At 37.0% G+C, this 23,041-nt stretch overlaps 1 protein-coding gene across 4 annotated transcripts; it reads left to right on the forward strand.

Annotated features, from left to right (window-relative positions):
- Nucleotides 1-14: 14 nt before the first annotated feature.
- hook3 (hook microtubule-tethering protein 3) lies at nt 15-22,695 on the forward strand. Of its 4 annotated transcripts, none has more exons than XM_067484128.1 (24): nt 15-179; nt 5,884-5,969; nt 6,237-6,309; nt 6,490-6,540; nt 6,740-6,872; nt 7,007-7,074; nt 7,354-7,416; nt 7,676-7,759; nt 11,044-11,207; nt 11,288-11,428; nt 11,848-11,935; nt 12,125-12,238; nt 12,336-12,446; nt 12,789-12,870; nt 13,003-13,072; nt 14,469-14,609; nt 14,721-14,808; nt 15,916-15,950; nt 16,110-16,192; nt 16,405-16,505; nt 16,953-17,057; nt 17,177-17,248; nt 17,807-17,943; nt 18,109-22,695. In XM_067484128.1, exons 1-24 carry the CDS (start codon nt 123-125, stop codon nt 18,119-18,121), a joined length of 2,160 nt encoding a protein of 719 aa, XP_067340229.1. In that variant the 5' UTR covers nt 15-122; the 3' UTR covers nt 18,122-22,695. The 4 variants fall into 4 exon arrangements, with proteins under 4 accessions (XP_067340229.1, XP_067340227.1, XP_067340228.1 ...); XM_067484126.1 differs by having other exon boundaries at nt 19,561-22,695; XM_067484127.1 differs by having other exon boundaries at nt 19,564-22,695.
- Nucleotides 22,696-23,041: the final 346 nt, after the last annotated feature.

The following is a 23,041-nucleotide window of genomic DNA, read 5'->3' on the forward strand; positions in this document are numbered from 1 at the left end:
CCCGACTATTGGCCGACGGATTGAGAAACACCCACAGAGCCAGAGAGCTCGGGAGTGTATGAAGGCGACTGTTAACTTCAGGCTCTCTTTGCCACATAAAAGTCAGTCTGCGATAAGTAACAATGAGTACATCGGAGTCTTTGGATCGAATGGAATTGTGTGAAAGCCTCCTAACATGGGTAGGTTTGAGATTTTCTATTTACTGACCTACAGCTCTCCGGCACCGGCGATGCTCATTAGCATTCGGCGCTAAAGCTAGCTCGATAAGCTAACGGGGAAACGTTAGCAGCATAGAGGAAAATGACACGGTCTAACCGTTGCTTACGTATGCAGGCCAGCTGTTTGCTGCCTTAGCTGCTGATGTGTTACATGCTAACCGCCAGACACCTACACAATCAAGACTGTAATATAGCCTCTAGATAGCTCAGCTTTTAGCCAGCTCAAGTTTCCTAAAGCTATATCCTATTTTGTTACGTTAACGGGATCAAACGGACGTTGGCCATATTATGGTTTTGTCTTTTTTGGCAGAGGCTGTTTTTCCTCTGGGCTGAACACATAACGTTACCGTACGGAATTCCTGTCATTGTTGCCCGGTGTGTCATTATGTCCGCTTTCCCTTCCCCATTCCATACTATGATGAAAATGTAAAACATAAGGCAACGTTATGTTTCCGTACCGGTGGTGGGTTTAAACCGTACTCTGTAATCTTTGTAGTTTAAGCTTGGAAAAGAAACCCTAACGTTAAATATTAAGAGGGGGTCAGATTGTAGGATCACGTGCTACAGTTAAGCGCATGTTTACATTGTTGAAATGCAGCTATGAGGCTCGAGTCGGGATGACATGGACTAGCTGATACAATGTTGGCATGGTTACTGGACGTCGATAATATACTAATATTTTGGGTACGACTGTCGGTGTTTTGATGCCGCATATAACATAAATCCGACTATTCCAAGTATATGTGACACTGAACAGAATTGTGATTTAACTGACTAATATGAAGTAGTGGATACGGAACATACTATATACTTATATTTTCTAAAACACTAATGTCAGTAGTGAAAACACGCATGTGATGCTGGTCGTCGCCAAACTACCGCTTTTGTGATGTCATGTGCTCCCTGGATGGTGTTTATTTGTGAATCTGCTATGGTGAAATTGAGAAGAAAACTTTAAAGAGCTCGTGTGCTGAAGATTAAAAAAACATCAACGTCTTTTAACAATAAAAACAAGTAACTCAAGTTTTTGAACAATTAATAGGACTGGAAACGAAAGATGGCACACTTTTAATGATGGCTTCCTTACAAAAATTAGTTAGCAACTTGGTTCTTGCACTGGTACAGCCAGTCTGCATCCTATACCTGCCAATGGATCAATGCCACCTCCTCTTCATGTCATAGCTTGTCCTTTGTGTGACAAGTCAGAAAAGCCTTTCGACATGTTCCATGTGATGATGTGGCTGGTAAAAGTTCACAACATACCTGTGAACTGAAGTCACAAGCTGTGACAAGAGGGTGACCGGCTTATTACTAAAACTCACAAGATTTTGAATCTGTTAAAGTAAAGCATTGGAGAGATCTGCTCAACTGTTTCTGGTTTAGACCAGTAAAATAGGGCCACCACATAGTTTAAGAGACGCAAAGAAACAGGAAGAAGGTTATGTAATAATTTTATTATATTCGAACATTCCAACCAAATGACAGATTTTAAGGAAGACACAATCTTAACTAAATGCACTGGAATATTGTAGTTTGTGTTAAAATGCCAAAAGTAATGGCTGCTTATTATAAATAATTTTGCCACATCCACAAATATAATGCAGTGTGGTACTCTCCTAAATAATATTAGTAAGGTATTAATTTTGAATCCAAAATCTCAGTATTTATTTGTTTTACTTATAGATAGATAGATAGAGGGAGTGAGTCATTCAAGGCAATGCATGTAGTTTTGGTAGACAGTGCTCAATGTGAGCTGTCAGTTGAGCTTATTATAGTCAAACTCCAGTGAACTTTCTTATCTGGAAAGGAGATTGCTGTGGATGCTGTAATCAAAGCAGTCTGATTATATCTGCCAAGACTGTAAAACAGCAGCAACTCTTGTTAAAGTACAATCACAGTTCACATAGTTCTTTGTTTCCAGATTAATTGGTGTTCAGTCGTCACTTTGCACGGAGACACTGAGGTTGGGCATCATAAAAGACTACTGTGTAGAAATTGACTCAAGTTTTTCTCTGTTTGCTATTCTATACTCTGGAAATGTATGTATTGGCTGTGCATGCAGAGTTTACTGAAAAAGCATTTTGTGTTTCAAAATTAAAATAAAAAAAGAACATAGCTATTGAAGTACCTATATTTCAAATAGTACTTATTTTTCTTGCTTGGTATAAATTAGTAGTATAGAGGTCCAAGGACTAAAAGTAATCCAGTAGCTAGGGCTGGGCAATGTGCCAAAAAGTATCGCAATAATGTTTTTCAAATCTGATATCAAAAATTATCACGATATAGTCATTTCAATATTCTGACATTGGCTGGAGAGGCTGACAAACTCCACTGTGCCTTTTCAAGAGGGATAACACAAGCATAGATTTTTTTTTTTTTTTCAAAAGCTTTGTTTCCCAGTGGTATATTGTACAGTTTTGTTAAGTTAACACGCAGTTGAGCATGTTTTTGGTCACATGGACATAAGAATCTGTTGTTTCTTTGGGGGAAAAAGGAGATTAAGAATACTGGTACTGAATCAGTTGATCAACAAAATCATCACATGGTTTGAGATGCTTTGGTGAAGTAGCTGCTCGATTGAAGATGACTTGATCTAAAAGCTTAACACATCAGCAACGACCCAAATAGGTGTTGACCGATCTTCCAGTCAGACATTAAGTATGACGTGTATTACACATGTCGAGGACCATTGATTAATTTTCCTTTGCTTTATAACAGCTTAGAGTTGACTGGGATTCTTGTCTTGGTGTGCTGTGTGGAGGAATGTGGTGTTGCTTGGCCTCTGAACAATTAGTGAGACGCAAGCTCACCGACTTTGCCGATAGCCAATCGTCAGCTTGGTGTGTCACAGTTTAATTTAACCTTAATTATTTAAACCTCCTGAAGGCCATTTGATGGGCACGGTGGTGGTGGTGGAGTGGCTAGCGCTGCTACATCACAGCTAGATGGCTAGATGGTCCTTGGTTCGAATACCAGTAACGTCCTTTCTGTGTAGAGTTTGCAGGTTCACTTGTGCTTACTCTTTCTTCTGGGTACTCCACGCTCCTCCCATGGTCCAAATACATGCATGTTAGGTTAATTGGTGAATACTGATTGCCCATGAGTGTGAATGGTTGTCTATCCCTCTCTGTGTGTCCTCTCCAGGGTGTACCCTGCCACAATGAAAGTGGGATAGGCTCCAGCTACCCATGACCCTGAACATGATAAGAGGATGAATGGAGTCAAAATGTTTAGATATTAACCTAACCTGACATATTCCACTGTCTTATGTACAACTGAAGTAAAACAGCTTTTTACAAACTTTTGGGAAAATGAACTTAATTGTTTTCCTAGGATTATTTGGCTATTGACAGATATTATTGTGACATGTTCTGATGCCATGTACATGTCTTTCATTGTAGACAGAATCAGATGTCTTCTTGTTTACAGTGGTCAGAGACCGACAAATGATTTCAGGTTGATTGATTTAGGATGGAGAGGATAAGTCTGTTTCACATATGAACACCAGACAGTGTCAATAAAAATTAGCCTCGGACATTGTAAGGAGTTGTGTTTCACACATGTAACACACAGCAGGAGATTGCAGAGTGAGAAACGACCTCATGTTTCAAAATCTGCTCAATTTAAGTGCACAATCAGCATGCACAGGAGGCACAATGTGAAAGAAAAATTAACTTGTGGGAAACAGTGTGTTGTTTACAACACACCTCCGTGCATCTATTAAAAAAATCTTCTAGCCCTCGACTACAATGCAGTTGACAAAAAATGTCACCAACACACCTATTCATTCCATTTTGATCCTCTTATCACTGAGGTGTATGTTCTCACGCACATAACATGGACATTGTGCTAGGGGGGTCGAAGGATAAAGTCTGGATAATGACAGCAGCATCCCACTCAGACATGTGTGTTCACACATTCAGGAGAATATCTAACTAGGTAGTAAAGTTCTGTACTTGTCTTTACATCGATTATAGTACTTTAAATTTGTAAAAACCAGTGCTTCTTTACCAATGAGGTGTTCACATCAAATACTCATCAATGTGTCAGACTTATTTATTTGTGTTGTCAATGTGGATACTTCTATTAATGCTGACTGTAGTTAAAGATGATGTTCTTCTGTCATGTTTATTTTAAGAAAACTATGTAAGCAGATCTGCAGCCATTGGCTTCATAGCAGTGGATTAGTTACAATATATAAAAATGGCATGTTGTTGCTGACCTGCCATTTAGAGTTAGAGTGTTTTCACTCATGACAATTTTTAATAGGTTTTATGTTGGGAAAAATTAAAATATACACTCACTGGCCACTTTATTAGGTGCACCTGTACAATCTTAATGCAATCCAATACACCAGCTCTGCCACAAATTCTACTTTACACGGTTGTACTTTCGCCGATTTTAAGTTGTAACTATCAGAAAGTTGATATTTCCTGTGCGTTTATGATTGAGGTCATAGTGGGTTGTGGAGTTGTAACAGAGTGCTTTATATTAAAGGTGGTTGTAATGACTATATCAAAAGTCCAGCTTGAGTCTGAGATAAAACACACTGGTCAACTTCATAAGAATCCATGCTAAGTCCTTCATCTAGGTTTCAACACGTGTCTAAAATATTAAAGTAGTTATGGTCTATTTGGCCAGTCTGTTAACTCTGTTGTTTGTTGCCTTCTGCTCATGATAAATCTGCGATTAAGGGCTTGAGAGTTGCATGTTATAAATGAAAACTGAGAGAGACAGAAGGATGTGCAGGCAGAATTTCAAGCTAGTCATTTTCGTGCTGCCAGATTTCCGACATTCCAGTTCTGTGTCCCTTCCTACTTTGGCACAGAGTCTGTTGGCATGGAGAATGAAGAATATTCATTTCTGTCTGAGCAATAGACTTTCAGCCTGGAGGGAAAAAGCAGTAGGATTTGAAAGTAGTAGAAATATGGGAAAAAATGTGCCAATTGAGGTAGCTGGAGAGGCAGGAAAAAGATCTGAAAATAGGAACTAATGATGACAAACAAAGCTGAGAGAAGTTTGCAGAAGCAAGTTTGTAAGTTAGCCTAAAACCAAAGCTACTCCTTCCTACAAATAGCTACTATTACAATGCCCATTTACAAGGATGTCTGAAGCCTTGTATCTCAACAATTTATTTTAAAGCTTGCATTAAAATATTCATAAAGTTTAATGTCGTGGCAAATAAAAAAGAAAGATAAAATGTGTTTTAACTTTTATAACCTGGTCATTAGGCATTACAGTTTAAGTAAAATTTAAAAGTAAGGGTTGGGCATGTTACTATGTGTACTGAAGCAGACCCTGGACTATGTGTACTGAAGCAGACCCTGGACCAGCAGGATTTGCATTAGAAAAGTACGCATGCAGTGCTTGGTTCTCCCTTATTACAGTCAATGAAGTGCTCTTGAGCAAAGCACTTAAACCAATTCTCCCGTGGAGATATTTAGAGACCAGCAGATAACAGTGTGGTTGTACTGGCCAGCTTTCAGATTTATATATGTGTAACTGTGAGTGTGAACAAGTTCAGAGAAAGATGTCTGTTAATTTGTCATGTAAAATCATTTAATGCCTTGAACATATAGTATTACATAGATGGTCATACGTTGGTAATGCAGAAAATTTGCCTTATATTTTCTGCATCCAGCACTCATCCTTCTCTGTTGTTTAGATCCAGACATTTGGAGTGGAAGCTCCGTGCAAAACGGTAGAAGACTTGACAACTGGTGTTGTCATGGCCCAAACTCTACAGAAAATGTAAGTTTATTTTTAGTGTATGTGCAGTAGAAAATTGAATGTTTGATGTAAGTTGCATTTTTATAAAAAACAATTTTTCTTTCTGTTACTTTGGTAGAACTACTGTATGTGTCATCATTCATCTGCATAGACATAGTATTATTTACTAGTTGTAAACTAGTTCTTATTAATTATTAATTTGTAAATATTTGTGCTTTGTGCTTTGCCTATTCACAAAAGAACACGAAAAGGCTAAGAAAAAGGCTTTTGTCTGTCTGAATTTTCCAGAGATGTGGTGTATTTCAATGACACTTGGATAAGTAGAATCAAGCCAGATGTTGGAGACAACTGGAGGTTAAAGGTGACGATCTGTTGTTTTTTCAGTTATAAGAGAAGGTTGCATTGTTTAACTTTTGGTGGGAAAATATTTTTTTCCCCCCTTGGATGCATCAGTGCCTTATCCTGTTTTCACAGTCTATTACCTGTATTGTTACTTCAAATATTCTGGTGAAATATTTGCATTAATATTATTTTGTTTCAGGTCAGCAATCTAAAGAAAATTCTAAAAGGCATCTTAGACTATAACCAGGAGGTAAGAAGAATCAGTTGTAAACATTTTAAAATTAAAAGACAACATTCAGATTACATTCACATTTGTGTTCCTATTTAAGTGAAGATGTGATAATTACACTCTTAATCCCTTCAACACGATATAGGCCACAATAATCAAGTTTTTATGTAATGATAGATTATTAAAAGAATACATTAAAATGTCTTTTGCTCCTGTTTAGGTCCTAGGCCAGCACATCAATGACTTCACACTACCAGATGTCAACCTTATTGGAGAGCACTCTGACCCAGCAGAACTTGGCAGGATGCTGCAACTTATACTAGGCTGTGCAGTCAACTGTGAACAAAAACAAGGTGCAAATCAAAATGTTTTGTGTGTGTGAGCTGAAAATTGATAACGTAGACCCGTGTTTCTTGTCATGTCATCATCTTAACTACTGAATCCAAAGCTCAGATTTACACTTTGTCTGTTTTGTAATGTTCTCCAGAATACATCCAGACCATAATGATGATGGAGGAGTCAGTGCAGCATGTTGTCATGACAGCCATTCAAGAGGTAGCTTCTCACGCTCTTTAAATCTGGATCAGATTGTATTTACACATGATGGTTGATCTAGTGTTTCTTTTTTATTTTATTAAATTATTATTTTAAATAAGCTTTTTAACAGAAAACAAGGTTGCAGGTGGGATTGGGATGGTCTATCTGGAGGATAAGCTGCTAATCCTGTGGGTGTGGGTAGAATCAGGACTGACAAAACAGTCCTGCTTGTGGATTGTTTTACACTGTATGCTAAACTTCTTCCTACCATTTACCTACTTATCTGTGTTTCCGTAGCTAATGAGTAAAGAGACTCCAGTGACGGGAGGAAATGACTCATATGTTGACCTAGACAGACAGGTATGTGAACTGTCAATACAGTCTCAAATTTAAAATTTGCAGAGTTTGTCACAGAAGGGATTTTAACACACTAAATCCTCAGTCCATTTTAACTGTGTACAAGCTGCTTTAAAAACACCTCAGACTGTAAACTGTAATTTTAATAACCCCGCAACAAGTCGGTCTTTGAGAAATAAGTTTGTGTTTTTGTAGCCTCATCCAATTAACAATGAATTACAATCTTTGTGTTTTTGATTTAATGTTTTGTCAATGTTTTTAGCTGAAGAAGACAGTTGAAGAGCTGAATGATGCTTTGGCTACTAAGGAAGAAATTGCCCAGAGGTGTCGTGAGCTTGACATGCAGGTTGGTTTTGCGCGCTTGTTGTCCACCATGTGTGGAACCTTTCTGCCACCTGGTCTTGTACGTCTAAGTACAGTGCGCCATTATTAATGTCTGAATGACATAACCCCGGTAGAGTAAAAAAAGTAGTATATATAAAATTATTTAATTATTTCTAGTATTGCTGGAGCTGATATGCCAGTGTAAAAAATACTGTGCTTAACATAAGATTCTTTCACATACAAACTCCAGTGTCTGGAGAATTAGGTGTGGACATTGCACTAAGTTGTTGTTTCACACGTCACGCACAGTGGGAGATTGTGCGAATCGTAAGCACTGTCACGGGAGAAACCCGACTGCTGAATTTCAGTGAAGGGGTGGTGCATGGCCAAAGCATACAGGAGGCACAACATGATAGAAAACAGTTCATTGTTTACAGCACATCGTAACACTGCTTTAAAAAAGAAAGAAAGAAAGAAAGAAAGGCCCTGGCAGTTGCCTCATAGAAATATCATCAATAACACCTGTTCACTCACCAGAAATAAGTCCAACAATTCATGAAAGAACATTATCCACTTACTGGCTCACTCATACAATCTGGACTTTGTACTAGGGGGGTCGCAGGATAAAGTAATCTCCTGGCCTTCAACCTCAGACGTTTGCATACTCACATACACTAGCTCTGAGTAAAGACTGAAGAACATCAGATCTGCATCCCATGTGTAGAAGAAGTTGTACTGACTCAAAAGGGTACCTTGTGTATCCGTTACACATTTCCAACCAATGTGAAGTAGGTTCTAGTGCTAAGCTAGTGCTAGAGCTGATGCTAAACACAAGCAAGCAACACAGCATCTTTATGCAGGCTTTGGGAGACTCCATTTGCATCCAGCACAAATAGTCAAATGGATTTGTGCAGCCTGCCATGATTGCTCCTAACACGTTTTGATTGTTAATGCCACCAATTGTCCAATTTTAATTTTAGTCTTTATTAGCCTTATCCACCAATTTCTAGCCTTGAAACAAAAGTTGAGGTGGTCTCATCAGTCACAATAATTGCACTCCCAACCCCTGACAAAAGCAGTTCTAGGTTAAAGACCAGAAAAGAGTTGTGCTACTGTGGAACCTGTTTTCTGGTCCAAGACCTGGTTTTTTGTTCGTCAAATCACAAAGAACTGGTTCAGTAACTTAGAAACTGTCAGTATTTGACGCTCTACTGTGATCAAAAGTCAAATTTGAATTAATACCAGTTTGACACAGAAATAATTCAGGAAGAATAAAATATCAATTTCATTCAGTGGTTCTTCATCAAATACACTAAACAGGTGAAACATATGAGATGAGCTTGGTTGGTAATTAGTTTCAATGAGTATCCAGAAAAAAAATCATGCTATTCTCACATTAACCTTATTTCACAGTGGTATTTTCTGCTGTATTTTGCAGGTCTTTACTCTCTGATTGTTATGATTCATACCTTTACAGCTATTTGTTTGGTTACACTTTAAAAGCAGCTCAATTTTTTTGCATAATTAAATCATAATTATGTTTAATTCGTTTTTTGACATTTTCTGCTAATGCCACAGTTGCTGTAGACAAATGGAGTTGTAATTTATAGTGTTGCCCGCTCTCCTGTTTTGTTAAATCAGTTTCCTCTTATTTCCTGACTGTGTGCCTTGCTTTAAAGGCACTCCATGTCCAAGAGGAGCGTGATAGACTGAGGTTAGAGTTTAATGAGCTAGAAGAGAGGGTAAATCCAAACTTCCTTTTCTTTTTGTCCCTTTCTTCCATCACTGTTGTGTAGTATGTCTTAACAATACTGGATTTTTTTCAGTCAGCTTGCACCTACATCCCCTTTGGAATCCAGATTCCCCTTCTCCTAATTATGTGTGCATGCATGTGTACACGTTTGTGCACAAATGTTTGTGCACACGTATACACGCGGTCTACTTGAGGAACACTAGCCTCAACTACAGTTTTGTGTGGGTGTGTCAAATGTCACCCCTTCACTAATAACTTGTTGCCTTTTTACCTTGTTGTGTTTCATGCTTACCGCAGCAACAATAGACAGGAAGGGGAAAGACTTGGCTTTGCAATGACTTTAGGAAAGGGTCATTACGTGGTAGAATTGCTGAATATTACAAATATTTACACATAATGTTTATTATTTATTTGCGCTTACTTTATAGGTTTGTTTTGTTGTTGTTTTTATAACTCTGAAAGAAAAACAAAATAAATTCACATCCAGAAGGTATTTTTGTGTATAAACAGGACATGTGCAATAGACAGCTGTATTATTATTATTATTATTATTATTATTATTATTATTATTATATTAAAAATTAAGTATGTGCTAGTAAACAATTTTTTTTGAAAATAAAAACTTCTTTTTGTAAACTGTCAACTTGTTTCAGTCAAAGATATTTATCCCTGTTGCAAGATCTTTCAATTTGCTACCATATAACGGTGTTTAATCATGGATGTTTTCAAAAAATGCACAAAATCTGTCACATTATAATGATTTTCAAATATTTTTTTTAATCTTGCATCAAAAAAAAAAAAAAACAAAATCCCCAAATAGTCAAAGTCCAATGTCATTTAATCTTCTCAATATATATATAAATATACATTTTAAAAAAAAGGGAGTATCAACAAAATCCCGACATATTCATCTTGGGTGTTGCTCTCCAGGTAATTTGACATATTGAAAACCCAGCTTGTTAAATATGAATGTATGTTCTTTTAAACTAAACACTAAGTACACAGATTTGTGCTGCGGAGATAGCAGTCAGTTAGTGTGTTGTCAGATTAGAAAACCAACAACTAGCTTTTGCTTTGCTTTTGTGTGGCATTTTATTCTGTGTCTACCACAGTGAAAAGCCAAACCACATGTAGCCCTTTTTATGTTGAAGCTTGTTGGTTTGCCTCATTGAAGTGTGTTTGATGTGTGCTTGCATTGTCACCTCAATAAATGCTGCAGTGATTGTGAATAATGGACTTAATGCTGTTAAGAAAGTTTCAGTGTAATTTTCTGATAACTTGTTTCCCTTCTATGCCTCTTTGGTTCCTATCTTCTGATTATTCTTTCTATCTGTACCACTCTACACCTGCCATGCTCATCTTATTATCTGCATGTTGCTTGTCTATTTCTCTATCTTCCACCTTTCTTGTCATCTAAATTGCTATCTTCCCCCTACTCATCTCATTCTGTGCATCTCACTGCTGAACTTTTTTCCTACCCTTTCCACTCCTTTTTTCTTTTTATTCCACTTTTCTATTCTGTTCCCCTTTTTTTCGCACCTTCCCTTCCACAGGTGGCTGCCCTCCATGAGGAGAAGAGCAGTTTGCTAGCAGAAAACCAGGTCCTGAGGGAGAGACTTAACCAATCTGACTCTATAGAGGACATAAACAGCCCTGCTGGACGTAGACACCTCCAGCTGCAGACACAACTGGAGCAACTACAGGAGGAAACATTCAGGTGTGGAGTTGGGGATAGGTTTTGTAATATATGAAAGAAAGGTTGAATTGACGAATAAAATTGATGTTGCTGTTTCTTAGGTTGGAAGCAGCAAAGGATGACTACCGGATCCGTTGTGAGGAGCTTGAAAAAGAACTCTTGGATGTGAAGTCACAGAATGAAGAGCTCACTTCATTGGCTGATGAAGCCCAGTCCCTGAAAGATGAGATGGATGTCCTCAGGTAAGCTAGGATGCAAAATCTTGGCTCCAGTGACAATTCCTAAAAAAAAAAAAAAAAAAAAAAAAAAAAACTTAACTAATAAGAACAGGAACTAAGGCTAGTGACTACACATTTTTAATGTTACCCATTATTGTTTGACACATAATGTTCATTGTGTGCTTATTTACATTTTATTTTAGAGCACTAGCATTCCAAAAGCTAAGTGATTCTGAACAATGTTTATTTTTTTTAAGGAGTGATGATATTACATTGATACCAAAAATAGGTATTGGTGTCAGCTTATTTAAAAAAAAAAAAGAAAATGGCAGTATAACTAAAGGTATGATGATAGTGATATATCTGGCACCACAGGCCTGAGGTAAATGTTCCTTTCTAAACGTAACATCAAAAATTGAAGTAGGCTGTTCATTCCCTTCCAGGCATTCATCAGACAAAGTATCAAAGCTGGAGGCTACAGTGGAACACTACAAGAAGAAACTGGAAGACATGGGACTTCTCAGGAGACAGGTACACAGACAACAAAAACAACGTCATATATAATGTCTGTTGTAATTGAATATTCCTTAACTAAAAATATGTTACATGGTGTCCATTGGTTTGCGAGAAACGTTCAGTTTTATTCATGTTTCTGATCCATAATCACAGTTTTAATCTTCAAATTAGACAGAAGTTAAGCATTTATTTTGCTGTTTTTAGAATAAGCTTATGGAGGAGAAGAACACAACATTAATGCAGACAAATGTTAGCTTGGAGGAAGAACTACGAAAGGCAAATGCTGCAAAGGCCCAGCTGGAAACATACAAAAGACAGGTACAGCGACCATGATGACTTTTGAATCCAATTTATTAATGAGCATCACCATTGGGTCTGTGATATATCTTGCCTTTTCTTTCTTCTCTCTGCACAGGTGGTTGAACTACAGAACAGACTCTCAGAAGAGTCTAAAAAGGCAGACAAGATGGAGTTTGAGTACAAACGTGTCAAAGAGAAAGTGGACTCTCTGCAAAAAGAAAAAGACGTATGTAAACGTCCAAGACTGGCAATGTATGACTCAGGAGTAATATTCTAACTTGGCAAAAGCATAAATATGCATTTTCTTCAAAGAAATAATACACCATATTGCCCTGTTTAATAGATTGAAAGTGACCTTATCTAAAACTAGAAGGGTGTGGTTCTATTTCAGAGTTTTGTTAATAAAGTAAAATCGAAGGCTGCAAATAACTTTGCAGAAAGAAACAACAAACAAATTTTGGAGTTTTGAAAGGTTTCTGTTATTGTAGCTGCAACAGATGACAAATTGTATTTACAATTAGCAGCTTCTTTTTGCACTGATTCCACACGTCTTTATCTTGTTATGTAGCGTATGCGCACAGAGCGAGACTCTCTGAAGGAGACCATTGAGGAACTTCATTGTGTTCAAGCTCAAGGACAGCTTACATCAGGTAGAGAAAAGTCAGTGGCTAAATGGAAGCAGCTGATCCAGGTCTTTTTAGAGATGTATATAGTCTACTTGCCAATTGTAAATATGTGGGTTTTCCTTATTATAATGTTTTTTTGTTTGTTTGTTTGCCCAGGCCTGCTCCCATTGGTCAGCAATGATGGCTCTGATTCACTTGCTGCTGAGATCACCACTCCAGAGATTCGGTATAACAGAAATACAAAAATAGGAACATTTTTATGTTTTTCTTGTTTTTTTTAATGCTGGTCCTCTGCAAATGTTATTGATGCTGAGCGTGCGTGTTTGTGTGCGCATTATGTCTGGGGCTGTTGTTCACATTGTGCCCAGATGGTTTTTAGCCTGTTCTTCCTGTGCTCTCTGCTGTTTTTAACATAGACATGCTTGGACTATAAAGAACTGTCTCTGTTGCATTATGTAAGTTGTGTGTCAGTTGCATCAGCCTAACTGCTGGGAGGGCTGGGTTTGCTGCTGGTAGCATAAAATGCTAGGATTTCTTCTTGTGAACCTAAAAAATGTGGATTTACATGGAAATCCTAATCTTCTAAAAACTACTCATGAAAAAAAGAAAACAACTTGCATAAGGCCACTAGAGGCAAAGTAATGCTCAACCATTTGCCGTGGGGTGATGTCATATCCTGCAAGTTAACAAATATGCAAGCAAGATGTTGCAATGATGACGTCTCAACTGCTGCATTTGGTTGTCAGTCCATTGTCTGACGTGAACCAATTGAAACTGTTGCTGTTATGACCAGAATTTGGCACTGATTTCTGCCCATCAGTTTTCAAACTGCCAGAAAAAAAATCTGATATTTTGTCAGTAAACACAATATCAAAACTCTTCTAACTATTGATGGAATATTGTTACTCTGTATTCTTTGCCTTCCCAATTTTGCCTAACATTTACCAGCCAGCAGCTATGAGTGTGTCTGGAAACATTTAATTCCCAAGTTGGAATGGAGTCAATGGCCACACCCTAGAGAAACAGGATTCAAGAGACAGACCGAACAAACAGACTGTACGCTATCTAAACAGATCCTAATTTGATCTGTATAGCAGACAGATTTAGGAAAAAAGATAAAAGAAAAGAAAAAAGATAAAAGAAAAGATATTTAGAAAATATATAAAAAACATCTGAGACATGCAGATCCCCTAAACAAAATGGTCTGATTCACTTCCAGGCTGCTTGAGTGTCAAATACCTTCTGCTCTGTCCTACACTCTTAGACCTCCTAAGGTGTCTTTCCATCTGCAATTTTAGTGTTTACCTGAGCACTGAGATACCCATTCCTCTCTATTTACCTACCTTTGTACTGCACACAGTGCTCTGTTATTATTAATCTCATTTTCTGATGCAGAGAAGAGAGATAAAGTAAAATCAGGTGCACAATCTGTTTCCGTAGTAATTCCGCCGAATTAGTATGGATTTGGGGTCATTTTGCTCTTGGGGTTGAAGTTTATCCTACCAGTGATGCAAATTAGTTCTGAGCTGTTTTTGTTAAAATAATTAAATACAAATTATTTGTCATCGATTAGGGGAATGATTCAAAATGAAAACTTGTTTCTGTCCATCATGTTTTGCCAGAGAACACTTGATTCGTCTTCAGCATGAGAACAAAATGTTGAAGCTGGCCCAGGAGGGATCAGACAATGAGAAGATTGCACTGTTGCAGAGTCTACTGGAGGATGCTAACAGAAGAAAAAATGAACTGGAGACAGAGAACAGGTTAATACAGATGCACACAGACAGACATGCAGCCCAGAAGCACCCATGCAGCAAAACCTTCAGGTAGATTTAAGAGTTTGTTCTTCTTCTTCTTTTTTTTTTTAAATCTAGGTTAATCAATCAGCGCTTGATGGAGGAGCAGAGTCAGTTAGAGGAGCTACAGAAGACTCTTCAAGAACAAGGCTCCAAAGCAGATGATGTAAGTAATGAAATGTTTGTTCTTTACTGTGTCAATGTAACTTTAGTCTTGTTTAATCATCTGTCTGTTCACTTGAGCTGGTTAGAACACTTATTTTCAGTATCTTTATAGACACATAAAAATAACTACACAAAAACCAGAGGATGGTAAAACAAAAATATTTGTATTGTTTAAGAAGAGTCCAGAGAATCATTTATGTCAAATGACATGCAATAATGCAAAAGACACAATCACATATTGCTGCTTGTCTATCCAATCGTTGGTCCTCATTCTTGACCTGCAGTAAAAAACCTATGCGTTTTCTTTTCAAAAATGCCCTTGTCAGACGATAGTAAGTATTTGTCTGATGCATGACAAGTTGCTTCTTTTAGACTTTGCTCTTTGAAGACCTAGTGTTACGTGGTTTCTTGGAAACAAATGTGTAAGAACTCAGAATGTTACTTTTGCACATTATAAACTGCATAATGTAATAGCAGTTTTGTTCTGAATGTGTATCATAATTTTCGGAAAAAATAACTTAAGAAACTGTTCTTTGCAAACAAAATAGCTGTTTTAATTGACCTCAGCCTGCGTTTATCACTCTAGTCAGCTTGGTCTGAGTTTTTACACACAGCAACTAGCTCTAATTGTTGTCATTCTGCGGTTTTTCCTGTTAGAAGATAGACATCTTTAATCAGACCTTAGACATATTCCATACATTTAGATTTTTTCTTCCCATTAAAAACCCAACTCTGCTCTTTCCTTAATGTTTTTGCCTACTAGTTTAAAACTAATCTGAACCTATTAAGTCTGCATTAACATGATTTTTCTGCACATCACCTTCAATACCACATGCATACTGGTACTGACTATGGAAACGGTATTAAAATGTACCAAAACACAAAACTAATTCTGAACAGTACAGTAATTGCAAATATTTTATTTACTAATTGTCCACAACACCTCTTAGCTGATAGTAATAACATTTTCAAATATTATTGCACGCAATAGAACAATTTCATGCACCAGCAGGCCACAAAAGGGCTGCAGGTTTAAAGATTAAAGATGTGTGAATGTTTTTTAAGATAAAGGATATGTATAAATATGGATTTGTTTTGTTTTCCTCAGTCTTCCATTCTGAAGAAGAAACATGAGGAGCACATGTAAGTAATTGTCTTAAATATCCAGAATTTGCTCAGTCAGAATTATGTGAAACTTAATTTGGAGAAAATTTGAAATGTGTTTGTGTCTTAGGCCTGTAATTCTTAACATAAATCAATACACTTTACATTTTGACGTTTGTTCTTTGTTCTCTTGATCAGGGAGAAACTACGAGAGTTGAACAATGAGTTACTGAAGAAAAATGCCTTTATTGATGAAATGGAGCCAAAATACAATGCATCCTGTGAGTTTGGAGCCTCAAATTGCACTTATAGCCTCTTTACCTCTATCCCAGTTTAACCAAATATTCACTGATTCATCGTCAATTGAAAAATATACAAAAACATGCTGCTGTACAGATGGCAATATGACCGATACATCAATTATTCCATTTAAAAAGAAATACTTAAAAAAAAACATAGCAAATAGTTAAACATGTATGTTGTTTCCTGTCAGCCCAAAGAGTGGAGGAGCTGGAAGAAGCCTTGAAAAAGAAAGATGATGACATGAAACAGATGGAGGAGAGATACAAGAAATACCTGGAAAAAGCCAAGAGTGTGAGTACTGTTATTGCATAAGCTGTGAAATGAATCCCTTCTGAGTCCTTTGCTACTGTGATAACCCATTTGAATGACAAACGGTTGTTCATTATAGTAGCAAAGTGTCTGACATCAGCCTACTTCCTTCAGGTATCATGCAACAGCAAAACATTAGTGCTCTACTTAATTTGCATTCACTGAATTATAAAATTAGTTTTCATTTGGCTGTGCGGTTTTTACTTTAGCTTCTACAGCTATAGCTGCTACACATTGCAAACATTCTCCCTCACAGCTGAAATTGCTGGTTTCATTCCCTAAAAACTACCTGGGGAAAAAAATTGATAAGGGAATTACGAATCCGTAAGCTGATTCAGAATTTGGTAAAATTCAAATGAACTCACTATTATGTAAGTCACTGGGGAAAAAACAGTGTGATTGTGATGTAATTGAAATTAACCTCTACAGGTGATCCGGACCCTGGACCCCAAGCAGAACCAGGGTTCAGGTCCAGAGGTCCAGGCGCTGAAAAACCAGCTCCAGGAGAAAGAGAGGATGTTACACTCATTGGAGGTAATCATTTTTCAATTAAGGATCAAAAGAGTGTGTTAAACATGACAGAAGTAACGTGAACAGCTTAAATGATTCTTTCAACTTGTTTCATTTTGGGTGTTTATGTTTCCTCCAAACAGAAAGAGATAGACAAGACGAAGACCCAAAGAGATTACGAGGAGAAACTGATTGTGTCAGCCTGGTACAATATGGTGAGAAACACAGACAAACACAGCCTGAGACTGTGATACCAGTTACGACAGATCAGTAAAACATTCAATGATAAACTTGAAGTGTTTAAAACATAAAATTCATGAGAGAGTTATAAAAATAATTATCCAAGTGTGTGTTAATGACAATCCCTTTGATATACTTAATATGATACTGTTTTCATGTTACAATCAGCAATTTTAGGTGTGAATTTTAATTACTTGATATTTTTGAAACGCCTCTTTTTATTCACAAGTCATGCACATGGGCATTGTAACCACTAGAGGACACCAGAGACTCATAATCACATTTCCCAGTCACAAACTTGATCAATAGCTGGTGTTAATGTTCATGAGTTGTTAAATCAGCACTAATATAGAGTTTGGGTTAAGTTTCTTTATAATGCATCAAGATTAGGAGATTAATTCTCTAGTGACTTTATTTTTCTTTGTTAGACCAGTTTGTGCTGCATGATCATGAGCTCATAGTGTACTGTCCATCCACTCAGTGACAGTAACCATTAAGACCTTTAATGACACTTGCTCTGTATGTTTTCCCAGGGTATGTCTCTGCAAAAGAAGGCCGCTGAAGACCGACTTGCCAACACTGGTTCTGGTCAGTCCTTCCTTGCACGGCAGAGACAAGCCACCAACACACGTCGCTCCTATCCAGGGCACGTCCAGCAAGCTACCGCAAGGTAGATGGCAGCAGTGCAGAGAAATCCTGTGAAAAACTACTTTACAAATCCCCTGAACTAACATACAGTACATGTGCCTTTCCTCAGGCACATTATTTCCATTCATTTCTGATGGAAGTTCTTGTTTTTCTGCTTGTTGATTTATCTTATTTTTTTCTTGATCAGATCCATGAGGTAGAGATGTCAAGCAAGGCTGACCAAATCTTGCATCACTATTTGTTTTGTTCTTTGTCTAAGCATATTTAACCCAGAATCCTGTGAGGACAGGCTTCTGCCTGTTTCCCTCCCGTACATAAAGTGTTTAACAAGGTCTGACAAATCCCTCCAAAGCACCCTGTCCTCTTCCTTCTCACCCAATGACCTACCTGAACTTGTACTCTGTGGCAAACCTTTGCCAGGCAGGTAACATGGACCCCAAGACAGAACAGAATCTTTTTGACAAGTTACTCTTATTTTTGTTTAGAAGAGACACTCTACCTGTTCATGCAATATTCATGCACATCTCTACCTGTGATAACAACTGAGGGTCCTCTTGTTTTTTTCCTCTAGGGTTTGACAGCTTTTCTGTCCTGCGCTTTCTGTTATAAGTCTTATTATGTAGCTTCAAAGAGGTTAACAGCAAGTTTACTTGTGTCAATGTTTAGTTTTATGCAAATGGAGATATTTTCAGAAAGTTGATTCTCTGCTGTCTCATTATCTCATAGAGCAACAGATACATTAAGGCATAAGAAGATGTACAGTCATTGATGAAGATGTAATTTTGCCTGCTAAATGTCCTGAATGAGCTCTAATTTGACTGTGTATTCGAAAAAAACAGTAACTGTTGACTGGTAACAGTGGAGCAATAATTGTAAATGGTAATTTTTCTCTCAAAGAAAAAAAAGAGATGTTGCAGAATGTGCAGTGCACATAGAGGTCAGTGTTCTACATCATTGTATAAAAGGATTTTTTTTATCTTTTCTAATAAGCTACTATCAAGCAAAGTGGGAAACACGTCTGCTCACGTGGTTTTAGCTTTACCAGTATTTTCCAGGTTTTCAAAGACAGCCTACTGTATGTGCCATAGTGTTCAATTTAAACGTACTGTATGCTTTCAACACTGCAAGCTTCCCTACTTACTCTATACAGATATAAAGTCTCGAAGAATAATCAGGTTTAGATTCTGGGTCTGTTTAAAGCAGATTTAATTAGGGTTTAAGGAGATTTAAGGAACGGAGATTGAATTAATGCCCAAAAGTGCAAAATAATGTAGCTTGCCCAAACAGATGTACTTTCTGTATCATTTTAAAATCAATTCATTGCTATTATGGTTACAAAGTGTGTTTAAAGAACCATCTCACAGTATTTGCTCATGCCACCTCAAATAGGAATCTTGAGTAGGCATGCTTGGTAGAACAGTTGTTTCCCTCATTTCCGTGAACCAGTTTTATTTTGTTTGTAGTAATTTTCTTTTATTATTGTTTTTTTTTGTTTGTTTTTTTTTAAGGGAAATAAGGAATCGATCTTTAGGAGCCTTAAAACAAACTATGTTAATATGATTTTTGTTTAGATCAGTGCCAGAATTTTAGGCTTACAGGCCTTGTCGTCTGACCTTCACCTCTCTTTCTCCTCCTTCAGCAGCAATGTCACTGCATGACTGGCACACCAATGAACTGTCAAGCCTGGTGTGGCATCGCCCAGGCTGAGGCACTCGATGCATGAACTACCTGCCTGCCTACTATTTGCATGACTTTGCATTGACTCAAGCCTGCAAATAACCAGCACAACCAACAGCAGCAGCATGAGCACTAACAACTCTCTGCAGTGTCATGCATTGTAACCTCCACACAAGCCTGAGGAGAGATGGGCTAAAAAAACCAAAAATCAAATGCTCGTCCTCCTTCCCCCAGTTAAACTTCTTTTCCACCCTTCCAATTCCTTTTTCTGCCTTTTTTCACTCCCTTTGTCTTCCATCTTCTTTTTCTCCATTTCTCTTCCGCCCTCTCTTCATGGACATGCCTGCTTGTGCTTCCACAGGCAGCAAGTGTGTTACTATATGGTTTACTAATCTCCAGTGTGTTACACACAGGACAGGGTTAGAACATTGCAGTAAAGTCAGTCGATCAACCAGGTCATATTAACAGGCTTTTTCTGTAGCACTTATGTGCAACGTGGTGTTGGCTGACTGTTTCAGGATACCTCAATGATATATTTCTACATACCTTTTTTTTATTTACATGTTTGGAGGAGAGTTGGCATCAGCGAGAGATGAATATTTGAGGTGTAGCCTGCAAATCAGTCTGCGTAACAAAAATGACTCAGCTCGTCTTTTAAAATTAAAGTTTGAATCTCCTGCCATTTGTACAGCCTCCAACCGACTAATTCCTAAATTGCATCTTAGAAGTCTTTCCTCAAGTGTTATTGAGTACAACAAGTTTGTACTAATAGAGAGCCTAAGGGGCATTACAGTCTTACCCTGCAGGTTTTTGGACAATTTCTAATAGGATCATAGGATGACAAGTGTTTTAAATGAGTAACATTGTTACAGATGTGCATTTTATACAAATAAAAGTCCTCCTTAAGCCTACATACAGCTTTAGATGTAATGTATGATCAGTGTGGAATCTATTTCCAGATAAAATGCATATTTGCATTTTACATTACATTAGCACATAGTCCTTCTGATATTATCTGCATTGTAATTAATTAATTACATTTTAGCTAGATTATAAGGGGCAGTCGGTTAAAAGATATGGAAAAGGAAACGACTACAGCAATTTCCAAAGATGTTTTGGCATTTATTTATAATAGGGACTCTTGCTGTTTAATGCGCCGTTGAAACCACAAGGAAAAAGACAAGCATTACATAAGACACAAATAACAGTATGTGCAAAACGGAAATGTAATTTGGTGTTGCCTGCTCTACATTTTGTGTGGCTTTATGTAATAAATGTCTTTATTTAAACTACTTTGTGAGAGACCACTGAACCAGAGGATGTACGTATCCATGTTTTAGGCATAAATATACTTATTTAAAAGAAAGAGAGATAGTTGAATCATCTAATTTAGTGCCTTTGTTAAAGAATATGATACTTAAATTTATTAAAATGAAACATTTCTGGTCTCCTAAAGGTACATATTGCCCTCAAGACCAGTTTTATTGTTTTTAAAACGAGAACATTGTCTGCTGTGGGCCTAAATTAACTTTCTTACAGAAAACTTGTGCTCTTTAGATTATGTAGGCTTAACGAGGGCTTTTCTTTTGTTTTTAACCTGTTTTACTCATCATTGCTATATTGTGTAACCTTGCTTTAATTCATGTGCATTTTTATTTTAATGGCTTATTTATTCTTTTGCCGCTTGTACAGCAACGTTCCTTTTTTTTTTTGTATGTTAGTAGTATTATATCATCACCACATATACTGTTACAATTGATGTGAAGTTTCCGTACAACAACAAAATACTATTAAATACTTGTCTTATGCAACATAAGTAAGAAAAGTATTATACTATTGTAATGTTTGTCTTAAAATAATGAAAATGACACGAAGGTGCAGTGCAAAGTTAAACTTCCCTCCAGTCCTTTCAAGAAGAAGAATTTCTTAGCAAAAGTGCTACTGTGCTTAAGCTTCTGTTAAAATTTTGTTTTTTGTTTTAAACAGCAAAAAAAAGAAGGCATGTTTAACAGTTTTATTTAGGTCATTTTATACTGTGACTCCAACGGATTATATTTACCAAGTTTTAAAGAAAAACAACTGCAACCTTTTTTCTGGGGAAATGGTTTATTCGCCGCTGTGGTTGCATGTGTAACTGCATTGAAATGAAGTTGGCACAGATGTTGGTTAAGTATCTTGGATCAAAATAAGGCTGATCAGATTTCTTCCTTGGGGATTAAAATAATTTACCTTTTGCAGCATAAATTCTGTTACAACAAAGGAATTGAATTCTTTTTAGTTCCCTACTTGTTTCTACCGGTTTTGTGAATCGTTTGCCAAAAACATCCACAGTTTGAGCTGTGGGTTATATTACACACAACTCTTTAACCGTCCATCCCCACAAGTCATTGGTTTGGTAGGACATCTGTATATAATGGGGGACATCCAGTGTATGGTTGAGCTTTTTAAATTATTATCTGGAGTGTAGGGGAAATAACTCATCCACTGTATTTTGCATTCATGTATGTTTGTATATTCCTTGATGCAAATCATGAGACATGAGGGATATTGTCACAGAGAAAAATCATAAATCCAGCTAGTTTTGACCATTTCCAGGCCCTATTAATGTCAATTTCTCCTTTATAAAAAACTTTACTACTCAAACTATAAGATAATTCCTCATTATCTAAACAAAAAAACTAAAGATAGGAATTTTGAAAATGGCAAAGTCACATTGTGGTGTATAAATGGCAAACTGTACCTAAGCTAAATTGAGAACCCAGTGTTCCCCTAGTAGTATTCAACAGCTAACATCACTGTGAGCTGTCAAAAGTGTATCAGAGCAGAAATGAACAACACAGGTCAGAATCTATCACAAAGTATTGATCAATACAGTGTTTGCAGTATTTTTTAGTCATTGGAAAACTTTTTGTTACATATTAAAGTAGCAAATAACCCTTCATTTGCCAAGTTTTATATTGCTTGTATACAAATATACTATGAACATACATTATGTGACAGTGGTAGAGGAGGTGTGTGGCCATTTGAGAGTGAAAATGTGCTTCCTACACTGCAAACCTTAGCAATGACCTTGGGAATAAAGCTTGTATAAAACAGACTCGCTGACTGATTTCAAATTTTACAGAACTCAATGATCAGTGTAAATGTTTATTTTCCTTATCAGGTACAACAAACATCCTGACTTGTTTTTAAATGTCTGGTTTCATACATTTATTTACAGTGGACACACATATGGAGTTTGGGTGTAAACGAGTCCATGGCTTCAAATTTATCTGGCTACTTGGGCAAATCCATCACTGAAACAGTAACTACTTGATATTATTGAAGTAATATTTAATTGTAACAATGTACACATTGATAATATGTCAAGGTTGTTTTGCCAACTGGCGGGATGCTTTATTACACTCAACTGATATGCTTTCAGACCTAGATTGTTAAAGATT

Source organism: Channa argus, chromosome 18 (genome assembly GCF_033026475.1).
Source record: "Channa argus isolate prfri chromosome 18, Channa argus male v1.0, whole genome shotgun sequence".
Classification (NCBI taxonomy): domain Eukaryota; kingdom Metazoa; phylum Chordata; class Actinopteri; order Anabantiformes; family Channidae; genus Channa; species Channa argus.

Excerpts from the sequence above, each read along its gene's own strand:
- hook3 (XM_067484126.1), top strand. The coding sequence starts at position 123 with ATGAGTACATCGGAGTCTTTGGATCGAATGGAATTGTGTGAAAGCCTC. Across the intron at positions 7,417-7,675 it reads ATGTTGACCTAGACAGACAG|CTGAAGAAGACAGTTGAAGA; the intron begins GTATGTGAACTG and ends CAATGTTTTTAG. Across the intron at positions 7,760-11,043 it reads GTCGTGAGCTTGACATGCAG|GTGGCTGCCCTCCATGAGGA; the intron begins GTTGGTTTTGCG and ends TCCCTTCCACAG.